The 27,843-nt window shown below is 44.3% G+C and overlaps 1 protein-coding gene across 5 annotated transcripts in view; it reads right to left on the bottom strand.

Annotated features, from left to right (window-relative positions):
- The window catches only part of RNASET2 (ribonuclease T2), a 38,227-nt gene extending 15,546 nt beyond the window's left edge, over positions 1-22,681 (bottom strand). For 2 of the 5 annotated variants that reach the window (XM_029049139.2, XM_029049144.2), the window contains exons 1-6: positions 22,407-22,585; positions 22,129-22,220; positions 18,095-18,155; positions 6,352-6,407; positions 3,287-3,344; positions 481-551 (exon numbers count right to left, since the gene is read on the bottom strand). In XM_029049139.2, coding sequence (XP_028904972.1) covers positions 481-551; positions 3,287-3,344; positions 6,352-6,407; positions 18,095-18,155; positions 22,129-22,208 — 326 coding nt within the window. In that variant the 5' untranslated portion in view covers positions 22,209-22,220; positions 22,407-22,585. The other 3 variants (XM_029049141.1, XM_029049140.2, XM_029049143.2) reach the window with 3 other exon arrangements.
- Between the last annotated feature and the right edge of the window lie 5,162 nt (positions 22,682-27,843).

The raw sequence follows: 27,843 nt of genomic DNA, 5'->3' as shown, positions 1-27,843 counted from the left end.
CCCAAGACCTTCTGACTCTCAGGCTCATGTCCTATCCACTATGCAATGCTGCTTCTCTATTTGTTAATGAGAATAATAATAATAATAATAATTGTGGTATTTGTTAAGTGCTTACTATGTGCCAGGCACCATACTAAGCGCTGCGGTGGATACAAGCAAATCGGGCTGGACACTGTCTGTCCCACATGGGGCTCACAATCTTGATCCCCATTTTAACAGATGAGGTAACTGAGGCACAGAGACGTGAAGTGACTCACCTTAGGTCACACAACAGCGCTTACCTGTGTTTACCCCAGCACTTAGAACAGTGCTCTGCACATAGTAAGCGCTTAACAAATACCAACAACAGACAACTAGCAGAGCTGGGATTAGAACCCACATCTTTCTGACTCCCAGATCTGTTCTGTCTTAACAGTTTATCTTATATTCACACAATGTTTCATACCATAATTAAAAGAGTCATTAGGAGTTTAGACTCACCAGAATTGGCTGCGATTTGGAGACGAATGAATTATATCAGGCCAGAATTGCTTCATGTCAGGTAGGAGATCCTGTTGTTTGTTGGTTGATGTTTGGAGTAGAAGTTGTTTAGCACGGCAGGTTAGGAAGAGAGAAAAATAAACCATATAGCTCTTATCAAAGTTAAGTAGGGAAATAGTTTAAGTGGATACAATGCCATGAACGAGACTCGTTCATTCCATTGACAGAGTTTTTTGTGTTTATTCCTTTAGAGTGTAAACTCATTGTGTAAGCTCACTGTGGGTAATATGCCTGTCAACTCTGTTGTATTCTGCTCTCCCAAGTGCTTTTTACACTGCTCTGAAATAATCAGGTTGCACACCGTCCGTTTCCCACATGGGATTCACAGTCTAGGTTCTTCCTACAGATTTAGGACTTTAAATGAAAAACTAAATTTCATTCCACTGATATCCATATCTCTTTTCAACAATCTCTGGACAAATGAAAATCATGCTCTATAAAGAGGAAGTGCAGGAGTTCACTTTCTATTTCTTCAACATTCCTTGGTGTCTGATATGCAAAACAAAATTGTACTGCAGGGCCAGGCTTTGCTGGCTGTTAAAATTCCCTGATCGGGGCATACCAGGACCCAGGGGCTAACATCAACAAAGCCTGTCCCTACAGCTAACACTTCTCCTAACTTACTCCAAAAATTCCCAACAAGGTTACTGATAATCTGACAAGTGGAAAAAGGAACAATTATGACTGATGGTCATATTTTTAAACCCATGTGGAGAAGCAGTGAGGTCTTGTGGAAAGAGGAGAAGGCCTGGGAGTCAGAGGACCTGCTGTGTGACCTTGGGCAAGTCACTTAACTTCTCTGTAAATGGGGACTCAATACATGTTTGTCCTCCTACTTGGATTGTGAGCCCTATGCAGGACCTGATTACCTTGTATCTATCTCAGTGTTTAGTGTAATGCTTGAAACATAGTAAACGCTTAACAAATACTACAGTTATTACCTTTATTATTAATAATATTATTATTATGTTAACAACAGTTTGAGAACTATTAACAGGCCATGCTCTCCCTCTCCCTCCTTCCCTCTCTCCCGTGAATAAAACATCATTTCTCAATTTAAAGATTGAGTCAGTATTACAATGTGAGGCTCAATGATCTATAGAGTTCAACTTGTTGGGACAAATTCCTAGCTAGATTTCTAGTTAACATTTGAACCTTTATCAAAAAGAGAGTAGGGTTGGAGTTTTGGAGTCCTTCAGAGAAGGAGAGGATAGAGATATCTAGTGTGGGATGTGCTCTCTTCTAGTTCAATAATGATCATAATAATAATAACAGTGGTATTTGTTAGGCACTTATGTGCAATGGAGAGAAGATTGAGATAGTTGATAATTTTACTCCCCTGGAATCAATAATTAATAATAAAGGAACTAGTAGTCAAGAAATACCCCAAAGATTAATGTTAAGAAGATTTGCTATGAAGAGCATGGAAAAATATCATGAAACATAACAACTGCCACAAAAACACAAATTGCCAATTCTATGGTGTTTCCAGTGACAGTATATGGATCCAAAAGCTTGACAGTGTAAAACAAGATAGAAAGAGCATCAATTCTTTTGAAATGTGGTGTTGGAGATGGCTTATACGAATACCATGGACTGCCCAAAAAACAAATAAATAGGTTTTGGAACCAATTAAGCCAATGTGGTCTTTGGAAAGCCAATTGAATCGATTTAGCATATTTTAGACATATCGTCAGGAGGAATAATTCTCTGGAGAAATCACTAATACTAGGAGAAGTCCAAGGAAAATGTGGACGAGGCAGATCAGCAGTTAGATGGATAGACACCCTAACAATGGTAACGGATGCACCATTAGCAAGGTTAAGGATTATGGAAGAAGGAAGGATGTTCTGGAGAAGATGGATTCATAGAGTTGCTATGAATTGGAAATGACTCGATGACATTTGATAATAGTAATACTATGTGTGAGGAACTTCACTAAGTGCTAGGACAGATATAAGAAAATCAGGTTGGACACACAGGGCTCACAGTGCTAGTCCCAATTTTACAGAAGAAACTGAAGCACAGAGAAAATAAGTGACTTGCTCAAAGTCATACAGCAGACAAGTGGCAGAGCCAAAATTAGAACCACTATCCTCTGACTCCCAGGGCCATGCTCTACCCACTAGGCAACACTGTTTTATTGATGAAACTTGTCATACATGAAAAGCAGGGGCATAGAGAGAAATAATCTTTTACCATGACAAGCAGTGTGGCCTAATGGAAAAAGCATAGGCCTGGGAGTCAGACAACCTGAGTTTTAATTGTGGCTCCACCACGAGCCTGCTGTGTGACCTGAGGTAAGTCACTTACCTTCTTTAAGCCTCAACTTCCTGATCTGCAGAATGTATAGTCAATATCTGTTCTCCCTTCCACTTAGACTGTGAATCCAATATGGGATAGGGATTGTGTCCAACCTAGTTATCTTGTACTTACCCAAGCAATTAGTACAGTGCTTGGCAAGCAGTAAATGCCTAACAAAAATCACAATTATTATTACTTTATGATATTTACTAGTCTTTTTTCACTACAGATTAGCTGTCAAATAAATTAGGTTTAGGTAACCCCTCCCCCCCACAAAATAACACTACACAGAAGCTGAATTTTGGGAAAGTACTACTTATCTTTAAACTTGAGGATTTAATTTTTTCAAAATTGCTAAAAAGAAAGATTTGTTGTTCTAATCGCAAGACTACTTTGACACCACTCAGTTGGGAATTCCATTAAAGAAATTAAGAAGAAATACCTTTATCTCATCTAAATTGAAGTGCCATGATCTATTACACACTTCAGCTTTGTCAGGCCTGAAAAAGAAAAAACAACAAAAGCCAAAGAAACTAGTCTTAGATATTTTTTAGAGAGACACTTCTTTTACTAGAGGTCCCAAGGGGGCAGACATCAGACGCTTTACACATATTTAACACAGAACAACTCAAATTCAATCTAATAAACTGCACATCACCTCAATCAGTCTCAGTCTTTTACATTCCAAGGGATTATACTGAAATATCAAGACACATGGGTTCATGGTTAGTTAAATAGGGATGCCCTCCCTTTCCCTCTGCTTCTCCTCCCCTCCCCATTGTCCCTACTCCCTCTCTCTGCTCTACCCCTTTCCCCTCCCCACAGCACTTGTATATGTTTGTACATATTTATTACTCTATTTATTTTATTAATGATGTCTATGTATCTAGGATTCTATTTATCTATTTTGATGGTATTGATGCCTGTCTACTTAATTTGTTTTGTTGTCTGTCTCCCCCTTCTAGACTGTGAGCCCGCTGTTGGGTAGGGATTGTCTCTCTCTGTTGCCGAACTGTACTTTCCAAGTGCTTAGTACAGTGCTCTGCACACAGTAAGCACTCAATAAATACAACTGAATGAATGATTCCTGTTGCAGATCCAAAGCCTGTCCACACCCTATTTCAAACCTTTTCATTCCCTCAGACCTACGCTGCTCACATCCTTCTCTTTGGGGATACAGAAAGCAGCCTGGGACAACCTGCAGGCAGTTAGTAAAATCCAATCAAGCAGGCCCAACTCACTTGGCCAGTTCCTGATCATCAGCCTGAGGAGGATGGATAGGAGTGTAAATCCAGGGCTGCAGGTGGATGGGTAGAAGAGTCCAAGGCTGCCAAAGTATTTCTTTAGAATACACCCCGTGGTAGTCACTGCTTTTCTATTTGAGCTCTAGGAGCCCAAGTTAGGCTTCATCTCCTACCCTTGTCACTGTCAATGGAAATAAAATTTGCTAACCTCAAGCAATCTCATTTTTACCCAATTTTTGAGCTAAAAGTGTACAGAGCACTATAATACCACAGCAGATGAATATGATGAAGGCAGGAAAAAAGTTAGGGATAAGAAGGGCAGTTATTAGTTTACTGATAAAAAGTTATCTCTGAAATGGCCTAGTGGATAAAGCACAGGCCTGGGAGTCCAAAGAACAAGGGTATTAATTCCAACTTCACCACTTGTCTGCTCTGTGACTTTGGAGAAATAATTTAACTTCTCTGTGCTTCAGTTACATTATCTGTAAAATGGGGATTAAGACTGGGAGCCCCATGTGGGACCTGGACTGTGTCCAACCTGAATCGCTTGTATCTACCCCAGCGCTTAGTACAGAGCCTGGCATACAGTAAACGCTTAACAAATGCCATCTGAATAAACTGCATGCCCTGCCTGCATGAAAATCCTAAACATGCTTATGGTGGATAGTCACACGCTTCAGTACTCTACCAAAGAGGAGGATAAAGGATAACTATTAAACGTACAAGGTGACAGCCATTTCTGAGGCCAGCCCTTCAAGGGTTAAGTAAAATGATGGAGGGAGACAACTTGGCCAAGTAGTCAGAAGAAATTAGAGAAATTAGGTAAAGGTGTCCCAGGCTCCATTTCAGTTTAGCTGTAGAGATCTGGCCTTCGGTTGTCAAGATCAAAAACCAGTAAAGAAATCTATTTGTCAGATGAGCATAATATTCAGAAAATTACCATTGCCTTTTCAAATAAGTATGGCTGGGGGTTAAAAAAAAAATGCATGACCATGCTGGATATCTGGATTTTCGGGACTCTGGCTAGAGGATTTGCTCACTGAGTACAAGCCCTGCCATTAAGAGAGAGCAACAATAGTTATATTATGATAGAAGTACACAACATGCCTCCATCTTATCTATCTCGTTGTCGACTCCTCGCCCACATCCTGTCTCTGGTCTGGAACTCCATTCCCCTTCATATTCAACAGACGTTCACTCTCCCTTCTCTCAAAGCCTTATTAAAAGCACATCTCCTCCAAGAGGCCTTCCCTGACTAAATCCTCATTTCTTCTTCTCCCACTCCCTTTTGTGTTGCCCTTGCACTTGGATTTGTACCCTTTATTCACCCCACCCTCATCCCCAGAGCACTTATGGACAAATTAACAATTTATTTATTTATATCAATGACTGTCTTCCCCACTCGACTGTAAGCACCTTCTAAGCAAGGGACATGTCTACCAACTCTGCTACACTGTACTCCCTCAAGCGTTTAGTACAGCGCTCTGCACACAGTAAGCACTCAATACATACCACTGATTGACTGGTCTTTGAAATCTTTGCAGGTGATTATGTAAACCAAATAGAAAATGGAGTAAAGATTGGGATGTCCATTCACAATGTAATTACTGCTGCTCTGCCTTATTATCATTCTTGGTTTATGTCATCACTTGTGCCTAAAATAACCAGATTTCTGATCGCCTTAAGAGGGATGTAAAAGCAGGTAGAGTCTGGGGAAGTGGCAATTTTAGAAAACCTCCATTTTTTTTCATCCATGGTACCACGCCACCATCACCATCAACACTGTTTGCCTCTGCCTCCCTCTCTAGGTTGTAAACTCCTTTTGGGAAGGGATCATACACACCTACTCTTTTGTACTATGCTCTCTCAAGTGCTTAGAGAGGTACTCACACAATAAATACCACTGATTAACTGACCTCTCACAATTGCTAAAGGATCCTGTCACTGGCTTTTGCAGGGGTGGAACTAGCCATGAAATCTGGTGGAATGCTTGTTCCCCCAAAACTATCCTAACAGATCATTACACATTTATAACAGGAAAGAATCAGAGCTGAGGGACAAAGATCAAAAATTATGTTTTACTGAGGACCTGGGTTTTTTATTTGAGGACATTTATAATTTTCAACAAGAAGATAATAAAAAATCATTAGATGAGACAGTCAACTTCAGCTTTTAAACAATATGAGGGAGGGGAGCACTTAAGTGGGGAAATCTGATTTCTAAGCTGTTAGATAATGTTAATTTTAAAAAGATAATTTCTTGCCATAATCCATGTATTGTCCAGTAATTAGGGGGATCTCTGCAATCATTTTCTGCCTCCTAGGAAAAACCACAAAAACAAAATCAACATTGGGTAGATTTAGATAAATAAATCTGAAGATTTTAGTTTATCTGCTTTACCAAAAAATAAGCTGCAGGCAAAATCTTTTTCAAAAAGGTTAGCTTTTAGGGGCATTGCATAATTAGGAGAAAACAACAGTATGTTGACACAGCCCAAATTCCATATATGCCTACAGAGCTCAAAGTAATTCAGATAACAGAATTAAACAGATGCCAGTGTTTTCTGTGCCTGTATGCTAATTAAACCTAGCTGATAAAGCTGATAAAGCTTCCAGTACTTACCCATAAACAGTCACCCTTCCAATCAATCAATTGAATTTATTGAGAGCTTATATGTGCAAAGCACTGTACTAAGCACTTGTGAGGGTACATTAGAATTAGCATACCTTAGAAAATGCTCTGGAACAAAAATTGATTGTAATTATTGAGCACTTAGTGTGTGCAGAGCATTGTACTAAGCACTTGGGAGAGTACATTATAACATTATAACAGACACATTCACTGCTCACAAAGAGTTTACAGTCTAGAGGGAGCTAAAGCTGCACTCCTTTTAAGTTCACACCGGCTTAATACATAGCCCAGATGACAGACAAAGGAAGAAAGTACAGTTAAAGCCAGGCTAAGAGTAAATAATAAGGAATACAATAAATCAATTGCATCCCTTTCAAATGTTTCTAATCACATGTATAAAGAGGTAATTATTCACCAACACTTCAATTCATGACTTTTATACCTACAATAAGGGGCTTCCCACGCTTGCCTGCAAATATCTGAGATGGTCTTGCATCCTGCCCTCAAGGCCAACAAATCTAGACTGTGTCAACCCAATGGAAAAGCAAATTCTAAGAGGTGTGAATTCCTTTCAGTAGCTCTTCCTCTATGCACATAGCCATCCTTTTACAACCACAATCTTGGATATGCCCTTAAACTCCCAGCTGGATTACTGAAACAGCCTCCCCGCATTCTCTGAGTCCACTCTTTCTTGTACTTTTTGTGCAGTTTATCACCTGTTCAAAATGCCATTCAGAACACATCACTCCTCTCCTCACAGCTCCATTGGTCCCCATTTCTTTCTGCATTAAACCCAAACTCCTAACCATTGGCTTTATGGAATTCACCTGTTTTCTTCTCCCACTGTAATTCAATTTGTAGTCTTCGTTCTCCTGAACCAATATTTTAGCTAAACCTCCTTCACAATTGATTAATCAATAGCATTTATTGAATGTCTACTATAGGCAGAGTGCTTTACTAAGACTGAAAGAGTAACAAGGCATGCCTTCATGAACTTTACAGTCTAATGGGAAAAAGAGAAACTAAAATAAATTAAATAGGACCAAGTAATGAAGAATAAATATTCTGTATGTACACTGTGTGAGAACCAACAGCTTACATGTCAGGGAAGTGCTGAAGTGATAGTGGAAGGATTTAGGGAAAGGAGATTAGAAATTAATCATGGAAGGCCTAACTAAGGAGATGTGATTTCAGAAAGGCTTTGAAGATAGGGCTTTGAAGGGTTTTGTAGTAGTCTGTTAGATACAAAGGGAGAGAGAATTTCAGGAAGGAAAGAGGGTGCGAGAAATCAGAGGCAGGAAAGATAAGTACAAGGCATAATGAGGATGTTGGCAGCAGAGGTAATAATAATAATAATAATGTTGGTATTTGTTAAGCGCTTACTATGTGCAGAGCACTGTTCTAAGCGCTGGGGTAAACACAGGGGAATCAGGTTGGCCCATGTGGGGCTCACAGTCTTCATCCCCATTTTACAGATGAGGGAACTGAGGCACTGAGAAGTTAAGTGACTTGCCCACAGTCACACAGCTGACGAGTGGCAGAGCTGGGATTTGAACTCATGAGCCCTGACTCCAAAGCCCGTGCTCTTTCCACTGCGCCACGCTGCTTCTCTAAATAAATGTTGGTATTTGTTAAGCGCTTACTATGTGCCGAGCACTGTTCTAAGCGCTGGGGTAGACATTGGGGAATCAGGTTGTCCCACGTAGGGCTCACAGTCTTAATCCCCATTTTACAGATGAGGGAACTGAGGCACAGAGAAGTTAAGTGACTTGCCCACAGTCACACAGCCGACAAGTGGCAGAGCTGGGATTCGAACTCATGAGCCCTGACTCCAAAGCCCGTGCTCTTTCCACTGCGCCACGCTGCTTCTCTAAATAAATGTTGGTATTTGTTAAGCGCTTACTATGTGCCGAGCACTGTTCTAAGCGCTGGGGTAGACATTGGGGAATCAGGTTGTCCCACGTAGGGCTCACAGTCTTAATCCCCATTTTACAGATGAGGGAACTGAGGCACAGAGAAGTTAAGTGACTTGCCCACAGTCACACAGCCGACAAGTGGCAGAGCTGGGATTCGAACTCATGAGCCCTGACTCCAAAGCCCGTGCTCTTTCCACTGAGCCACGCTGCTGCAAGCTGGGCTTAAGCATACCTGCCCTCAAAGTGTTTGCAAACTAATAGAGTAGATGGACACAACATAGTTACTGATAGGAAGAAGAACTACTTAGATAGAGGAATACATGCATATGTAGGTTCAAAACAGCTATCAGAGACTGCAAGTGCATAATTGCTGAGATGATAGTTGGGAGGATATGATTTGGAGAGAAGAAAAATTAATTAGCAAAAGCTTCCTGGGAAGAGATAAGATTTCAGAAGGGCATTGCCCTGGAGACAGCTGAGGTCTGGAAGATTTGAAGAAGAAAAACATTTCCAGAAGGAAAGGCATGAGCTATGTTTTGGAGGAGGAAGAGTCAAGAAAGAGACATAGTGAGAAAATGAGCTTGGGGGGAGATAAAGAGTGGTACAGTGGGAGAAGACAATGGATGGATGAGAGAAAGAGAGAGAGAGAAAAAGAGTGAGAGAACAAGCACACATTGATGGATTGCCTATTTCACTACATCCCAGCTCACATCCTGTTCAAAGGGCAGGGACTGTCTCTATCTGTTGCCGATTTGTACATTCTAAGTGCTTAGTACAGTGCTCTGCACATAGTAAGCGCTCAATAAATACTACTGAATGAATCCTGTTCCTCCCAACTCACCTTCTTATTGGGCTTCGGTCCCAACTTTTCCATTTCTGACCCAAAGCGCATGTTCTTGTCTAGAACACACTCCTCCAAATCCAACAGACTTCAGCTTACTCCATTTTAAAAGCACTCCTGAGAGCCCACCATCTGTATGAAGCTTTTCAGGGCTAATTCTTCTTCTAACCAGGTTACATCTTTCCAACCCAATACTCGTGAACCGACTGCCAAATTTGAAAGAGACACTAAATGTATCCATCTATTTAATTTGTACTCTATACTTTCCAGGTAATTAGCTACCATCAATCAGTCTAGGGCTTAATGCATTTGCTCCACCAAAAAGAACTTTTGGGGGTCTGGGTGACCTACACTCCATAAAGTTTTAAGTATCCAGAAGGAGCAGATTTGGATATATTGGTGAGACATCCATGTGGAGACGTCGTGGAAGCAAGAAAAGAGGAAGCAATGTAATCTAATGGGAAAAACAGGAGCTTGGGAGTCAGAGGACCTAGGTTCAAGTCTGGGTTCTGCCACTTGCTGGCTGTGTGACCACTAACAAGCTAATTAACTCCTCTATGCCTCAGTTTCCTCATCTGTAAAATGTGGATTCAATACCTGTTCTCCCTCCTCCTTAGGCCTTTAAGTCCATTGTGAGGGAAAGGAATTGTATCTTATATACCCCAGTGCATAGCACATTGCTGAGTGCATAGTCAACACTTACATCACAATAATAATTATTATAATAATTGTGGAAACTACCTCTTAACCAGCCTCTCACCATTTTCTTTACAGTCTCTCGTGGCTCAGTGGAAAGAGCCCGAGCTTGGGAGTCAGAGGTCATGGGTTCTAATTCTGGCTCTACCACTTGTCAGCTTTGTGACTTTGGGCAAGTCGCTTAACTTCTCTGTGCCTCAGTTACCTCGTCTGGAAAATGGAGATTAAGACTGTGAGCCCCACGTAGGGCAACTGAACACCTTGTATCGCCCCTCCCCCCACCACTAGTGCTTAGAACATGCTTTACACATAGTAAGCACTTAACAAATGCTATCATCATTATTATTATTAATCTATCTTGTTTGCCCAAGTCATTCTTCAACCACATCCTTCCCCTGCCACTCACCTTATTTTCCGTTAAGAAAACTGGAGCTGTACTTCATTGGATTCTACTGCAGTATGGCTTAGTGGAAAGAGCACGGGCTTGGGAGTCAGAGGTCATGGGTTCTAATTCCAGCTCTGCCACTTGTCAGCTGTGTGACTGTGGGCAAGTCTCTTAACTTCTCTGTGCCCCAGTTACCTTAAAATGGAGATTAAGACCGTGACCCCCACGTGGGACAACCTGATTACTTTATATCTACCCCAGCCCTCAGAACAGTGCTTGGCACATAGTAAGCACTTAATAAATACCACCATCATTATTATTACTATTATTGTTGGTGTGAAGGAACACCACGCCCACCACAGACTATAACTAGCTGCCTCTTCCAACTTTCGTTGAGGTTGAGTCTGCTTTTAGGGCAACAGACTCTGTCTTCACCCATACAGCTCTGTATTAAATATTGCAATAAAACCCCTTGTGCTGTGTTGCTGGGACTTGATTTTTTTGTTGGGTTTGACATAATGATTATTATTTTGTTGTTTTTAATAGGAGTAGTAATATTAAATAGTAGTATGGAGAAAAATTTCAAGATTGTACAGCAGATGAGAGGTTGGAGCTAGTGCAAAATAATTGGAGCTCCTCTAGAATGTAAATCCCCTGGGGGCAGGGAATCTGTCTACCCACTCTAGGGCACTGAATTCTCCAAAGTGCTCTGAAGACCACGGGTGCTCAATAAATACCACTGATTGACTGAATCATCTGCATAGTGGTGGTAACTGAAGTTGTGTGAGTAAATGAGCTCCCCAAGGGAGTACGTATATAGGAAGTGTTAGTTAGGGATCCAGAACAGAATTTTATGGGGGATGCAAAGTTAGGGCAGAAGATGAGGCAATTATTGAGATTGAAAAGGGAGATAATCAGGTGAGCCAGAATCAGGTTTGCAAAAGTAAGGTCGGATACTATTTCTGGAAAAGGGCACGATAAATGTCAAAAGCAGTTGAGAAATCCAGGTGGATTAGGATTAAGCACTGCCATTAAACTTGGCTATGATGAGGTGGATGGCAGAGAGCAAGGGGTAGAACTTCATGAAACTGAAAAGTAGTCAGAGGTGGAGAAGCGGTATGATCTAGTGGATAGAGCATGGGCTTGGGAGTCAGAAGGATCTGGGTTCTAATCCCTGCTTTGCCACTTGTTTGCTGTCACCTTGGGGAAGTCACTTCACTTCTCTCGGCCCAGTTACCTCATCTGTAAAATGGGGATTAAGACTATGAGCGCCAAGTGGGACAGGGATTGTATCTATTCCAGCCTGGCACACAGTAAACACTTAAATACCACAATTATTATTACTATTATTATTATGAATAACCTGGAACCAACATGGTCTCTGCCAGCAAGACCCAGTAATCTGGCCAGGGACCTGTCTGAGTGAGCTATCCACTACACCACTCCAATGGAGGCGAGGTACTTCCTTCAGGCCCTTTGTCAGAGGCAAGCAGGAACAGTAATAGTAATAATGTCCACTCAGAGCAGTGTACTATACTAGACATTCAGAAAGTCCCAAACAGACAGATATCTACAATTTGAGTGGTCAAAATAAATACTGGAGTACACATATACACACGAGTGTTACAGAGGTTGTAAATTAGTTTATACATGCTACAGTTGGCTTAAGGGAATACATGGCTCAGGTGCTGGGAAATTAATAGAGAAAAGCCTATTGGATAACGTGGGATTTGTGGGGAGGGACTTGAATGTGGGGAGGGATTTGGCCTGTCTGTTTTGGGGAGAAAAGCCAGGTGACAGGTGTGAAAGAGGCAACTGAGTGGGAAAGAATTGAAAGATATGAGTGAAGTACAGCTAGAAAGTTACCCTGGGAGAAATGACGAAAAGGATGTGGGCAAGTAATGTGTCTGTTAACTCTGTTGTACTGTATCTCCCAAGTGCATAGTAGAATAATAATAATAATAATGGCATTTGTTAAGCTCTTAACTATGTGCCAGGCACTGTATTAAGTGCTGGGGTGGATACAAGCAGATTGGGTTGGACACAGTACCTGTCCCACGTGGGGCTCACAGTCTCAATCCCCATTTTACAGATGAGGGATTTGAGGCCCAGAGAAGTGAAGTAACTTGCTCAAGATCACATACCAGATAAGTGGCAGAGTCGGGATTAGAACCCAGGTCCTTCTGACTCCTAGGCCCATGCTCTATCCACAAAGCCACTCTATTTCTCTAATACACAGGTGGGTCTTAAACACAGTCCTTGGCCCTCAGAGGGGTTCACAGTCTTAAAGCTTGAAATGGGAGAAGGGACTTGAGACAGACACATCTGGAATAATGAACATTCCAACACAACACAAATAAACAAAATTAGCTCAGAGTGTAGGGCAGGAATGGAGAAGTCCAAAAGCAGAATCTTCTTGTTGTACCTTGATCTGGTCTATCTCACCTCCAACTTCTTGCCCTTGTCCTCCCTCTGACCTGGAATGCCCTCCCTCCTCATATCTGACAATTACTCTCCCCCTCTTCAAAGTCTATTGAAGGCATCTCTCCTCCAAGAGACCTTCAATGACTAAGCCCTCCTTTCCTCTTCTCCCACTCCCTTCTGCACTGGCTTGACTTGCACCCTTTATTCATCACCCCACTTCCAGTCCCACAGCACTTACCTCCATATGTGTAATTTGTTTACTTGTAGACTATAAGCTCTTCGGGCAGGGAATGTGTCTGTTTATTGTTTTATTGTACTGTCCCAGGAGCTTAGTACAGTGTTCTGCATACAGTAAGCACTCAATAAATAGAACTGAATAAGTGCTCAATAAACACCACTAATTGTAAAGAGAGTTAGAGATTAGTGGACAAAGAAAGCAGATAGATAAGGTAGAGTGCCTTGAAGCCAACTGTGAGATTTTATTTAATATGGAGAGACCTAAGAAACCAGCAGGAGGGGTTTGAGGAGAGAAGGGGGGCGGCGGGGAAGACTGGAGACTAGGGAACCTGCTAGAAGGCAAGACTATCTATCTCAAGTTCATCTTCTCCAATTCCTTCCTTGATCCCCTCCAATCTGGCTTCTGTCCCCTTCACTCCACAGAAACCACCCTCTCAAAGGTCACAAATGATTCATTCGTTCATTCAATCAATCGTTTTTACTGAACATTTACTGTGTGCAGAGCACGGTACTAAGCGCTTGGAAGAGTACATTATAATAATAATTATAATTATTTATCACAATTAGGTGGTCACATTCCCTGCCCGTCATAAGCTTACAGTCTAGAGGTGGGGAGACAGACATCCATACAAATAAATAAAATAAAATTACAGATAAGTACATTAGTGCTGTGGACCTGGAAGAGGGTAAGAGCAAAGGGATCAAGTCAGGGCGATACAGAAGGGAGGGGGAGATGAGGAAGAGTGGGGCTTAGTCTGGGAAGGCCTCTTGGAAGGAGAAGTGCCTTCAATAAGCTTTGAAGTGGGGGAGAGTAACTGTCTGTCGGATCTGAGGAGGGAGGGCTTTGGACAATGAGTTTAGAGGGGGAGACAGGCTTTAATATAAATTCATAAATAAATTTCCACCTGCCTTCAAGACATTGCTACTTGGAAGTCCTGACGTACCCTCAAATGTAACATGTCCAAAACAGAACTCCTTAGCTACCCACCCAGAGTCTGTCCTCCCCGACTTTCTCATCACTGTAGACAGCACCACCAGCCCTCCTGTCTCACAAGCCTACAACCTTGCCATTATCCTTGAATCATTTCTCTCTCATTCAACCCTCATATTCAAACTGTCACTAAATCCTGTCGGTTCAACCTTCACAACATTGCTAAAATCCACCCTTTCCTCTCCATCCAAACTGCTCTCATGTTAATACAAGCATTTAACCTAGCCATCTTTGATTACTGTACCAGCCTCCTTGCTGACCTCCCTGCCTCCTGTCAATCCCCACTCCATACTGCTGCCCAAATCATCATTCTACAAAAATGTTCAGTCCGTGTTTCCCCACTCCTCAAAAACCTCCAGTGATTGTCCATCTGCCTCCACATCAAACAGATACTCCTTACCATTGGCTTTAAAGCACTCACCTTGCCCCCTCCTACCTCACCTCACTGCTCTCCTACTACAACTCAGCCTTCACATTTTGCTCCTCTGATGCCAACCTACTCACTGTACATCGATCTCCTCTATCTCACCACTGACCTCTCGCCCTCGTCCTGCCTCTGGCCTGGAACACTCTTCTTCTTCATATGCGACAGACAGTTACTCTCTCCATCTTCAAAGCCTTACTTAAGGCAAATCTCCAAGAGGCCTTCCCCAAATGAGCTCTCATTTCCTTTCCTCCCACTCCCTTCTGCAATCCCCTGATTTGCTCCCTTTATTCACCTCAATACCACAGCACTTATGTACAGATCCGAAATTTATTTATAATAATGTCTGTCTTCCCATCTAGACTATGCTCATGGGCAGAGAATATGTCTGTTATATTGTACTCTCCCAAGCACTTAGTACAGTGTTCTGCAGACAGTAAGTGCTCCTATTTATAAACAGGACTGATTGTCTAGAGCTTTCAATCAGTGGTACTTACTGAGTGTTTATCATGCACAGAGCCCCATATTAAGTACTTGCAAGAGTAAAATAGAATGAAGTCAGTAGACAGGATCCCTGCCCTCAAGGAATTTACAAACTAGTGGAGGAGCTAGCTTATAATAAGTGTTAGCAGTTTGCATGGAGAGGAAAAAGAGTATGGAGAGATGTTGCATGAGCAAAATGGGCAGAATTTGGCAACAGACAAAAGGTGAGGGTTATATGATGCCGAAGAGTAAAGGATAATAATAGTAATAATAATAACTGTGACATTTGTTAAGTGCTTACTATGTGCCAGGCATGGTACTAATCCCTGGGGTGGACACAAGCTAATCAAGTTGAACACAGTCTCTGTCCCGCATGGGGGTCACAGTCTTAGTCTCCATTATACAGTTGAGGTAACTGAGGCACAGAGAAGTGAAGTGACTTGCCCAAGGCCACAAGTGCACAAGTGGTGGAGCTGGGATTAATAATATTGGTATTTGTTAAGTGCTTACTATGTGCGGAGCACTGTTCTAAGCGCTGGGGTAGATACAGGGTAATCAGGTTGTCCCACGTGAGGCTCACAGTTAATCCCCATTTTACAGATGAGGTAACTGAGGCACAGAGAAGTGATGTGACTTGCCCACAGTCACACAGCTAAGTGGCAGAGCTGGGAGTCAAACTCATGACCTCTGACTCCGAAGCCCAGGCTCTTACCCATGACCTTCTGACTCACAAGCCCGTGATCTATCTGCTACATCATGCTGCTTCCCCATGAGACCTCAGTTCAAGACTTCTGAGACCAGGAGGATGGTCATGCCTAGCAACTACAATAGGAAATTTAGGCGGAGGAATGTGTCAAGTGGGTAAGATAAATAGCTCTGTTTCAGACATGTTATAAGGAGATGTGGAATCACAGGTCAGATGAGAGATCAAAACTAGAGTGATAGAGTGTTAGATTTGGGAATCATCTGCTTAGACGTGGTAGTTGAGGCCACGAGAGCCGAGTACACAGACAGTATACGTAGAGCAAGAACAGTAGGGGACTCAGGACAGTAAGAGTAACTTGGGGGGGTACCCACAGTACGAGCAAGAGGCAGAGTGGATTCGAAACCCTGTTCTGCCAGTTGTCTGTTATTTGACCTTGGGCAAGTCCCTTCTCTTCTTTGTGCCTCAGTTCCTTCATTTGGAAAATGGACTTTCAATACCTGTTCTTCCTCCGACTTAGACTCTGACTTGCACCTACACCAGCACTTAGAACAGTGCTTGGCACAAAGTAAGCACTTAAATTCTTTCAATCGTAATTAATGAGTGTTTACTTTGTGCAGAGCACTCTACTAAGCTCTTGGGAAGCACAATAGCACAATAAACAGACACATTCTACCACAATTATTACTATTTTAGGGAAGCCAGTAAATGAAGTTAAGGAGAAGTCAAAGAGGTAGGAGGAAAACCAGAATTGTGCTGTGCCAGCAAAGAAGAAAGCTCTGACAGTGTTTTAAGGAGTAGTAGTCCAAAGGGTCAAAAGCAGCAGAGAGATGGAGGAGAATTCAGAAGGAATATAGACCTATGCATTTGGCTATAAGGAGGTGGTTGGTGACTGTGGAGAGACTGGTCTTAGCTGAGTGAAGGGATTTTGAAAGTCAGGCTGCAGAAGAAAAGTGTGGGAAGGAAATCAAGGCAGCTGGTGTCTATGACCCATTTTTAGGTGTTTGGAGAGGAATGGGACAAGGGAGCTGGGGCTATAGTTACAGGAGGCTGGGTCGACTGTGAGGGATTTTTTTTTAATGGGAAAAGATTTGCCATGTTTGAAGTCGGAAGGGAGGGAGTGTTGGAGAGTGAGGGGTTGAAGAGGGAAGAGAGGAGAGTAAAACTGAGTGATTTTAAGAGGTGAGAGGATCACACACCAATGAAGAGGAACCATCTGCCCACCTTGACCCAGGGGAGATGAAGACTCAGGGCCTTGGTGCCAGGCCACTTCCACAGCAGCCATGGCCAAGAAGCTACAAAACTGAACACGTTTGGATTGCTTGATGGACACACATATACAGTGTAGCATCTCCTTTCAGATCCCCTGACGCAGAGGGACCCCTCCCTGCGGAAATTTTGTTTGCTTTTGAGCCACCCCTGCTTTTGAGCCCCCATGCCACCCCTGTCCAGCTGCAGTATCTGGTAAAGACCTAAACCAGTGATGGAGGAGAGAAGAGAAACACTAGTGAGTACCTTTCTTATCTTCTTCCTCCCCTTCCCTATTTTTCACTTCTCCCCCCATCTTCTTTTCTTCCCCACACTCCCTTCCCTCAGCTCTGACCGCTCAGTACTCCACCCCCAAGTTCACCCCCACATTCAAAATGAAAGGTGGGCACCCCGACTCATACTATAGTTTTCTTGTTGATTATTGCCGTTTGAGCACCCATAGTGACACAGAAAATTCACTACAGCAATGACCACATATTTCAGAAAGCCTTTCAAGGAGGCTCTAAAGGATACAACCCTTTATGAAATTCATTTAGAATATTCAAATAGAGATCACCTCAGTAGTTCAAATGGCTAGAATGCCAAATGGGGAATTGCCCAAATGCCCACTCAAGATAAAAGAAATGATTCTTACCCACCCAACTTAAAGAATGATACTGATACAGAGAAGCACAAACAAATGGGACACACACACAATGTAAAATAACTAAGATGCAAAAACCCTGGCTCAAAAATAAAGACATTAATGTTAAATAGACTCCAGACTTGTCTATGATGAGGAAGAGCAGGGCAAACATCAGGGGTGAAGAAGAGAATTCCCTCCCTCCTGTTGCTCTCCCTCTGACAGACAAGCTGATAGAAGAAATCCAGAGCAGGAATAACGAAGGGGCCCTTCTCCTGCCTGCTGTTGAAGTACACCCCTCTGGATGGACAGGCCCCCTCACTGTCAGGATGAATGCTCTAGCAATTTTGTTAGAGCCAAAAATGAAAACATCCCCATGCTCACCTTGCATACAGTCGCTGGCCAATGGTGAACCATAAATAGTTTTGTCCATTCGTGGACTTCCCTGTCAAAAGATCAGAAACATCTTTTACTTCCGATTGCGCAAAAATCAAAGTTGCTTAAAAAAAATCAAAATACACTTTTAATACCTAATGCAATCTGGAAAAGAAAGACAAGTACTCTATTTCTAATGAGGGTTTCAAGTGCCTTGTACAGGTTTCATTCATGCTAGCCAAGGTACTAATCAAGGCTCTCTCCATGTTCTCTACCTGGGCTGATGGTGTGACAGGACACTGCCATGGCCACAGTCGGGAACAAAAACTTGTGCGTAGAAGCAGTGGCAGAAGGAACTCTCAGCAGGAGTCAGGAAGCACTGCCTCTATCAAGTTCAGGGCTCAGCTCTCATGCCAGTGAAGCAAGTGCTGGGTATCCAATTCCTACTAGCAGCAAGAACCCTCCAGGGAGAAAGATCCTTAGCTAGAGACTCAAACCTGAATACGGCAGTGGCTGAATCCCGGCCGGAGTCCAGCCCACATCTCAGTTTCACCGACTGCCACCAAAAGGCAGATGGTAGAAAGGTAGAAGTGGTATGGTCAGTTGGATATCAGAGGTCCAGCTGTAACTCAAGGCCTGTGAGCTGCAGAGGTCTTGCCTGCTCTATTTTCCTGTGCAGAGAAGCAACAGGAACTCGTGGAAAGAGCACAGGTCTGGGAATCAGGAGAAATAGTTTCCAAACCCAGCGTTACCACTTGCCTGCTGTGTGACCTTGGGCAACTCACTTAACTTCTTGTTGCCTAAGTTGCCTCCTCTGGGAAGTGGGGATTTAATATCTTCTCTCCTTCCCTACTAGACTGTGAGCCTCAAACAGGTCAGAGACCATGTCTCACCTGATTATCTTGTACCTACCCTAGCACTTGGTTTAGTTCTTGGCATATTATAAGTGCTTAATAAATAGCACCATTAGGACAATCATTTTTATTATTAGAAAATGAGGACTTGGGCCAGGATGCAAAATATTCAATAATATTTATTCAGCGCTTACTATGCAGAGCACTGTACTAAGCGCTTGGAATGTACAAATCAGTAATAGATACAGTCCCTGCCCTTTGACGGGCTTACAGTCCAATAGGGGGAGACGGACAGACAAAAACAATAGCAATAAATAGAATCAAGGGGATGAACATCTTATTAAAACAACACCACGTAAATAGAATCAAGGTGATGTACATCTCATTAGCAAAATAAATAGGGTAATGAAAATAGATACAGTTGAGTGGACGAGCACAGTGCTGAGGGGAAGGGAGAGGGGGAGGAGCAGAGGGAAAGGGGGGAGGAGAGGGCTTAGCTGAGAAGAGGTGAAGGGGGGGTAGAGGGGGAGCAAAGGGAGCAGAGGGAAGAGGGGAGCTCAGTCTGGGAAGGCCTCTTGGAGGAGGTGAGCTCTCAGGGTTTTGAAGATGGGAAGATAATTAGTTTGGCGGAGGTGAGGAGGGAGGGCATTCCAGGACCACGGGAGGACGTGGCCCAGGAGTCGACGGCGGGATAGGCGAGAACGGGGGACGGTGAGGAGGTGGGCGGCAGAGGAGCGGAGTGTGTGGGGTGGGCGGTAGAAAGAGAGAAGGGAGGAGAGGTAGGAGGGGGCAAGGTGATGGAGACCCTTGAAGCCTAGAGTGAGAAGTTTTTGTTTCGTGCAGAGGTTGATAGGCAGCCACTGGAGGTTTTTAAGAAGGGGAGTGATATGCCCAGAGTGTTTCTGCAGGAAGATGAGCCAGGCGCGGAGTGAAGAATAGACTGGAGCAGGGAGAGAGAGGAGGAAGGGAGATCAGAGAGAAGGCTGACCCAATAATCCAGCCGGGATATTATGAGAGCCCATAACAGTAAGATAGCCGTTTGGGTGGAGAGGAAAGGGCGGATCTTGGCGATATTATAAAGGTGAGACAGGCAGGTTTTGGTGACGGATCGGATGTGTGGGGTGAATGAGAGAGCCAAGTCAAAGAGGACACCGAGGTTGCGGGCCTGAGAGACGGGAAGGATGGTTGTACCATCCACAGTGATAGGGAAGTCAGGAAGAGGACAGGGCTTGGGAGGGAAGATGAGGAGCTCAGTTTTGGCCATGTTGAGTTTTAGGTGGCGGGCAGATATCCAGGTAGAGACGTCTTGAAGGCAGGAGGTGATAAGAGCCTGAAGGGAGGGGGAGAGGACGGGGCAGAGATAAAATAGTGTCAGAGCCATGAATCAAACTAAATCTCCTGAATCTCCGTTCAGAGCAAACTGGGAAGTTGATAATCTTGCTCACAGTCTAAAATACAAGTTTAGCCTTCACCATGTTTAACAGAGGCTTGTTTATTTTTAAATATGCTTCTAATGAGAGAGTATGCAGTTTACAACTAAGACATTATGAAAAATTAATTATAGTTTTGAAACTGGGTCACTGTACAAAGGGAAGAATGAGATGCAAGGCTGAGAGTTTTGTAATAAAACCATGGAGAAGAGTGTAAAGAGAAATCCAGAAGAAAATGGCGCTTTGCCTTTGATGGAAAACACCTACTAAAGGAGCAAAATAGGGTCAGCAAAATTAAATACAAGATAACACAGCAGCTGATGAGATAAGATGGTGCAAGTGGATTGAGCCCTTAACAGTGCTGAGAGGAATGAAAACCATCAACCCCCAACTGTCTAGAATAACACTTGCTTCTCCAGAAGACTGTCAAGTTGTTTTTTTTTAAAGATATGGAACTTACACAAAGCCACTAACAAACCCAGTTCTAACAAAATGGAAAATAATGGAAATCTCATGACGCAGGGTGAAATAGGGGCTCGCAAAGCGCAAGACAAGTTCCCCTTTCGGTGTCACAGTGCCTCAGAAACAAATATGCTATTCCTGCCTCTGCTGCCAGGGTCCAGTCTACACACAGACAACTCCACAGAATGGAAGACAAGCTTCCTCTAGCCCCCCGGGTGCACATTTACGTGCATAATAATAAGCCACAGGGCAAGAAGGAAAATGCCTTTTGGGGTTGGACCAATGGCTGCTTACTCCTTGTGAACATGCTGTAGTCACTGCTCCCCTCCTGATCAGAAAGGTCAGTCTTGCTTCTCTTGCACCATCCTGCAATCTTGGAGGGGTGTCTGAGGTTCATTTTGCCATCTACGATTTGTTTTATGATATCTGTTAGGGACGTACTAGCTGTTACACACTGTTCTAAGTGCTGAGTAGATCCAAGTTACAGAGACAAGCTCCTGGGGCTCACAGTAGGAGGGAGAACAGGTGAACTGAAGCACAGAGAAGTTTAAGTGACTTGCCCAAGATCACACGGCAAGTGATTGAGAGAGCCAGGATGAAGGGCCACATCCTCTGACTCCCAGGCCTGTGTTATTTCCACTAGGCCATACTGCTTCTCATTTCCAACTTCAGCACAATCTTCACATCCCCAGATAAAATACAAGAGAAAAACAGCTTTCCTTTTCTAATACCTCTATCACAAAATCTACCTGTAAAATACACCAATTCATTTGAACCACAAAAAAAAATACACGTTATCCTCGGGAAAGACTGAGGTGGTGCATTTTTGGATTGATTTATCTGGGGAATTTGCTTATGCAGGCTGAATCTCTATGTCCGAAAAGACTGGCTTAAACAGAAAAGAGGGGAAGGAGGTGATTTCGGAGGGTAGGACTTCATGGAAGATAGATTCCCCACCTTCAGAAAAAAACGATGAAATAAACCTCTCAGCAGAAACTACGAAAAGCTTATCCAGATGTAAATTATGTTCGTGGCTTAGTGGAAAGAGCCTGGGCTTGGGAGTCAGAGGTCATGGGTTCTAATCCGCCTCCGCCGCTTGCCGGCTGTGTGACTTTGGGCAAGTCATTTTACTTCTCTGTGCCTCAGTGACCTCATCTGTAAAATGGGGATGAAGACCGTGAGCCCCACGTGGGACAACCTGATCCCCTTGTATCGCCCCCCCCCCAGCGCTTACAATAGTGCTTTGCACACAGTAAGCGCTTAACAAATACCATCATTATTACGTTCGGGAACTTACCTGGCTTTATTAGGATATCCATAATAGACACACAGACTAAAGCAACCCAGGATGAGACTATGCAGTACCTCCGACTTCATTATGCTCAACGTCTAGAAAAGGACAAGAAATGTTAGGAAAAACGTTCTAGGGCTGCGACAAGGCCGGGGGATGGGGGGTGGGGGTGGGGTTAGTTTTCTCCGTAAGGATCCAGATAATTTAGGTCAAAATGGGCTCTGGGTTTCGACTCTCCCTGTTATTCGGTGGGCCCCCGGGATCCCCCCGGTCCGGGGCCGTACGTTTCACAGCCACATGCGGGGCAGCGCTGGGGGAGCCCCGATGTCCTGACCCAAATCGCCCGCTGCCGCCCAACCCGTCCTCTAGAAGCGGCGAAGGCGGGAGCCAGAGGTCCCGGTCCCGCTCGTAAAGGTCCCCCGGTGGGGGAAGTGAGCCGCTTAGCCCTCCCTCTGCCCGTTCCCGGGCCCTCCGTACCCCGAGCGGTCTCTTCCGGGCTCTCCGGGGACCAGACCCGCTGGGCCGGACCTCCGCCTCCGCCCCTTCACCGCCCCGCTCCGCCTGGCTCCACCCCCCGACTCCGCCCCCGGCCCGTCTGGCTCCATCCCTGCTCTGCCCCCGATCCGCCTAGCTTCACCCCCGACTCCGCCCCCGATCCGTCTAGCTTCACCCCCGTTCCGTCTAGCTTCACTCCCGTTCCGTCTGCCCTCCCCCCCCACACTAGCCCCCTTTCCGTCTAGCTTCACCCCCCCTCTGTCCGCCCTCCCTCCCCACTCCGCCCCCGATCCGTCTAGCTTCACCCCCCATTTCGCCCCCGATCCGTCTAGCTTCACCCCCAATCCGTCTGCCCTCCCTCCCCCCGCCCCGCCCTATCTGCTCCCTCCCTCACTGGCTCGATTCCCCCCCCCTTTTCCCTCTGCTCCGACCACGCCCCAGCCCCAGGCTCCAATCCCTTTCCACCCCTCGCCCCTGCTAGCCTCAGGCAGGAAGATCACTCAATCAGCCAATTCTCTCCAAATGCTTAGTACAGTGCTTTGCACGTAATAAGCTCTCAATCAATGTCTCTGATTGGTACTTACAGTGCTTCTACGGAGTGCTGTACACTATGATAACACCTGCTTGGAAGGGTAGGACAGAAGCAACACTCAACTTCCCTGCCCTCCTGGAGCTTACAATGTATTGAGAAGGAGCAGACCAAAATTATTTACAGGGAGCAAGGCAAGAGGGAAAAACAGGAATCCTTACGGATCAAACAGTTAAGCAAATAAGTGAATGCACAGATAAATATATATATAATAATAATGTTGGTATTTGTTAAGTGCTTACTATGTGCAGAGCACTGTTCTAAGCGCTGGGGTAGACACAGGGGAATCAGGTTGTCCCATGTGGGGCTCACAGTCTTAATCCCCATTTTACAGATGAGGTAACTGAGGCACAGAGAGGTTAAGTGACTTGCCCACAGTCACACAGCTGACAAGTGGCAGAGCTGGTATTTGAACTCATGACCTCTGACTCCAAAGCCCATGCTCTTTCCACTGAGCCACGCTGCTTCTCTAAATAAAATATCAAAATAAAAATGAACATATGTAGACTGCTGGCAGAAGACAGGAATAACATTCCCAATTGCTAACGGTGGGTATTGGACTTTTGAGACTGGCCTGTCTGGTAAAGTAATCCTGGACTGTCTGATTTGCTTTTTTTGTCTGTTTGGGATTTTTAAAGCATTTACTACTGCTGGGGTAAATACACACTTACCAGGTTGGACACAACCATGTCCCACATGAGGCTCAGTCTTAATCACTGTTTTACAGATGAGGTAACTGAGGCACAGAAAAGTTAAGTGATTTACACAGCAGATGAGTGGTGGAGTCAGGATTAAAACCCAGGTCCTCTGACTCCTAGGCCCATACTCTTTCATTCATTCATTCATTCAATCATTCATTCATTCATTCAATTTATTCATTCAGTCAGTCATATTTATTGAGCCCTTACTGTGTGCAAAGCACCATACTAAGCGCTTGGAAAGTACAATTCAGCAACAAAGGGAGACAATCCCTACCTATGACAGGTTCACAGTCTAGGAGAGGGGAGACAGACACCAAAACAAGTAAATGGGCATCAATAACATCAATATAAATAAATAGAATTATAGATAGATACACATCAAAACAAGTAAACGGGCATTAATTATAAATAAATGGAACTATAGACATGAACATATATATATATAAGTCCTGTGGGGTGGGGAGGGGGGTAGAGCAAAGGGAGCGAGTAGGGCAGTGGGGAGGGGAGGAGGAGCTGAGGAAAAAAGGGGGACTTAGGCTGGTAAGGCTTCCTGATGGAGGTGAGTCTTCAGTAGGGCTTTGAAGGGGGAAAGTGTGACTGTTAGGCGGATTTGAGGAGGGAGGGCATTCCAGGCCAGAGGTAGAACCTGGGCCAGGGGTTGACAGCGGGGCAGGGGAGAACAAGGCACAGTGAGAAGGTTAGGCCACACTGCTTTTCTTCAGAGTTTGAACTTAACAGTGCTCCTCATCTTACCACCCAAACCCTCTCCTCTCCTGGACTTCCTCATTACTAAAAATAACACCACCATCTGTAGGACAGGCACTATGTCTAATCTCATAACCTTGGGTCTACCCCAGCATTTAGCATGTGATAAGCACTTAATGAGTTCTGCTATTTTTTTAATAGTATTTGCTAAGCCAGGAACTGTGCTAAGCACTGGGGTAGATACTAGATAATCAAGTGAGACACAGTCCATGTCTCACATGGGGCTTACAATTTTTAGTATTATTATATTATCTATCAATCAATTAAAATTATTGAGTGCTTACTTTGTGCAGAGCACTGTACTAAACACTTGGGAGGGTGCACTACAATACTATACATGACACATTCCCTGCCCCCAATGAGCTTACAGTCTAGAGGGGGAGACAGACATTAATATAAATTAAAAATGGATATAAGTGCTATAGAGCTAGTGGGGAGAGGCGAATAAACGGAACAAGTCAGGGCAACTCAGAAAGGAGTGAGAGAAAAGGAAATGAGGGCTTAGTTAGGAGAAGGTATCTTGGAGGAGATGTGCTTACTGCTTAAAATCTTCCTTGCTCATCTCCAATTCTCCCCTCCTCTTTCACCCTCTTCAACTCTCCCTATGTTCCCTGCAGTAACTCAGGACGAAATCTCTCTTATCCTCTACCCCCTCCCTCGATGTTTCTGACCCCTTCCCTTCATAACTTTTCTAAAACATTCATTCATTCAATAGCATTTATTGAGCACTTACTATGTGCAGAGCACTGTACTAAGCGCTTGGAATGTACAATTCGGCAACAGACAGAGACAATCTCTGCCCATTGACGGGCTTACAGTCTAATCGAGGGAGACAGACAGACAAAAACAATAACAATAATTAGAATCTCTGCCCATTGATGGGCTTACAGTCTAAGCAGGGGAGACAGACAGACAAAAACAATAGCAATAAATAGAATCAAAGGGATGTACATCTCACTAACAAAATAAATAGGGTAATAAAAATATATATAAATGAGTGGAGGAGCACAGTGCTGAGAAGAGGGGAAGGGAGAAGGGGAGGAGCAGAGGGAAAGGGGGGGGGAAAGGGGGCTTAACTGAGGGGAGGCGAAGGGGGGGGGGTCAGAGAGGCAGCAGAGGGAGCAGAAGGGAAAGGAGAGCTCAGTCTGGGAAGGCCTCTTGGAGGAGGTGAGCTCTCAGTAGGGCTTTGAAGAGGGGAAGAGAGTTAGTTTGGTGGAGGTGAGGAGGGAGGGCATTCCAGGACAGCGGGAGGACGTGGGCCAGGGGTTGACAGCGGGATAGGTGAGAACAGGGGATGGCGAGGAGGTGGGCGGCAGAGGAGCGGAGCCTACGGGGTGGGCAGTAGAAAGAGAGAAGAGAGGAGAGGTAGGAGGGGGCAAGGTGATGGAGACCCTTGAAGCCTAGAGTGAGAAGTTTTTGTTTCGTGCGGAGGTTGATAGGCAACCACTGAAAGTTTTTAAGAAGGGGAGTGACATGCCCAGAGTGTTTCTGCAGGAAGATGAGCCAGGCAGCAGAATGAAGGATAGACTGGAGCGGGGAGAGACAGGAGGAAGGGAGATCAGAGAGAAGGCTGACACAGTTATCCAGCCAGGATATTATGAGACACTGTACCAGTAAGATAACCGTTTGGGTGGAGAGGAAAGGGCGGATCTTGGCGATATTATAAAGGTGAGACCAGCAGGTCTTGGTGACGGATTGGATGTGTGGGGTGAATGAGAGAGCTCACACTCACCCTCTCCCTTCTTTCCTCCTTGACTGCCATTTTCAACTGTTCACTTTCTAACAGCTTCTTCCCCACTGTTTTCAAACATGCTTATATATTCCTATCTTAACCCCTCTCATCTTTGACCCCATGGCTCTCTACAGTTAATGCCCCATCTCCCTCCAGACTTCTTGAGAAAGCTGTTTATACCCACTGTCTCCAATGCCTGTCCTCCAATTCTTTCCTAGATCCTCTCCAATCTTGCTTCTGCCCTCTTCATGCCACAGAAACAGCCCTCTTTCAGGTAACCAATGACCTTCTCACCAAATCTGATTGCCTCTAGTCCTAATAATCCTCCTAGACTTCTTAGTCACCTTTGACACTGCACCCCGTTCTCCTTGAAACTTTATCCAACTTTGGATTCACTGACACTGCCCTCTCTTGACACTCCTGTCAATTAATCAATCAATGGTATTTATTGAGCACTTACTACGTGCAGAGCACTGTTCTAAGAGCTTGGTAGAGTTCATTACAAGAGAATTTGCAGACACATCCTCTGTCCATAATAAGCTTACAGTCTAGAGGGGGAGACATAACTTAAAATGAATAAATAAGTAATTCTTATTATATAATTTAAAGTTATGTACATAAGCCCCATGGGGTCTGGGTGGGGCAAATATCAAATGTCCAAAGGTCACAGATCCAAGTGCATAGACGATGCAGAAGGGAGAGTGAGAGGAGGAAAAGAGGGTTTAATCAGGGAAAGCCTCTTGGAGAATATGTGATCTTAATTTTGTTTTGAAGATGGAGAGAGTGGTGGTCTGGCATATTATGGAGGGGGAGGGAGTCCCAGCCCAGGGGGAGGATGTGATTACTGGCGAGATAGATGAGATTGGGGCACAGTGAGTTAGTTGAAACTAGAGAAGGGGAGTGTGCAGGCTGGGCTGTAGTAAGATTAGTAAGATTAGTAAGGTGAAGTAGGATAGGGTGAGAAGATTGAGAGCTTTAAAGCTCTCAAGTAAGGAGTTTTGGTTTGATGCAGAGGTGGATGGGCAACCACTGGAGGTTCTTGAGGAGTAGGGGGATGTGGACTGGTGACAACTCCTTCTCATTCTCTTTTACTGGCTCATCCTCTGCCTCCCACCCTCTCTCCCCTCCACAAGGCTCTTCTCCAATGGCTTCTTCCCCACTGCTTTAAACATGCTCCTGTCTCCCCATCCTAAAAAAAAACCCTCTCTTGTTCCCTCGGTTCCCTCCAGTTATCACCCCATCTCCCTCCTAGAACACGGGCCAGGGAGTCAGAAGAATCTGGGTTCTAATCCCAGCTCTGCTACGTGTCTACTGTGTGACCTTGGGCAAGTCACTTCAGTTTTCTGGCCTCAGTTACCTCATCTGTAAAATGGGGATTAGGAATATGAGCCTCACTGGGGACGGGAACTGTATCTAACCTGATTAACCTGTATCTACCC

The sequence above is a fragment of the Ornithorhynchus anatinus genome, chromosome 21 (assembly GCF_004115215.2).
Source record: "Ornithorhynchus anatinus isolate Pmale09 chromosome 21, mOrnAna1.pri.v4, whole genome shotgun sequence".
In the NCBI taxonomy this organism is placed as follows: domain Eukaryota; kingdom Metazoa; phylum Chordata; class Mammalia; order Monotremata; family Ornithorhynchidae; genus Ornithorhynchus; species Ornithorhynchus anatinus.
Note: the sequence above shows the minus strand (reverse complement) of the source record. Positions and strands in the feature narration are given on the sequence as shown.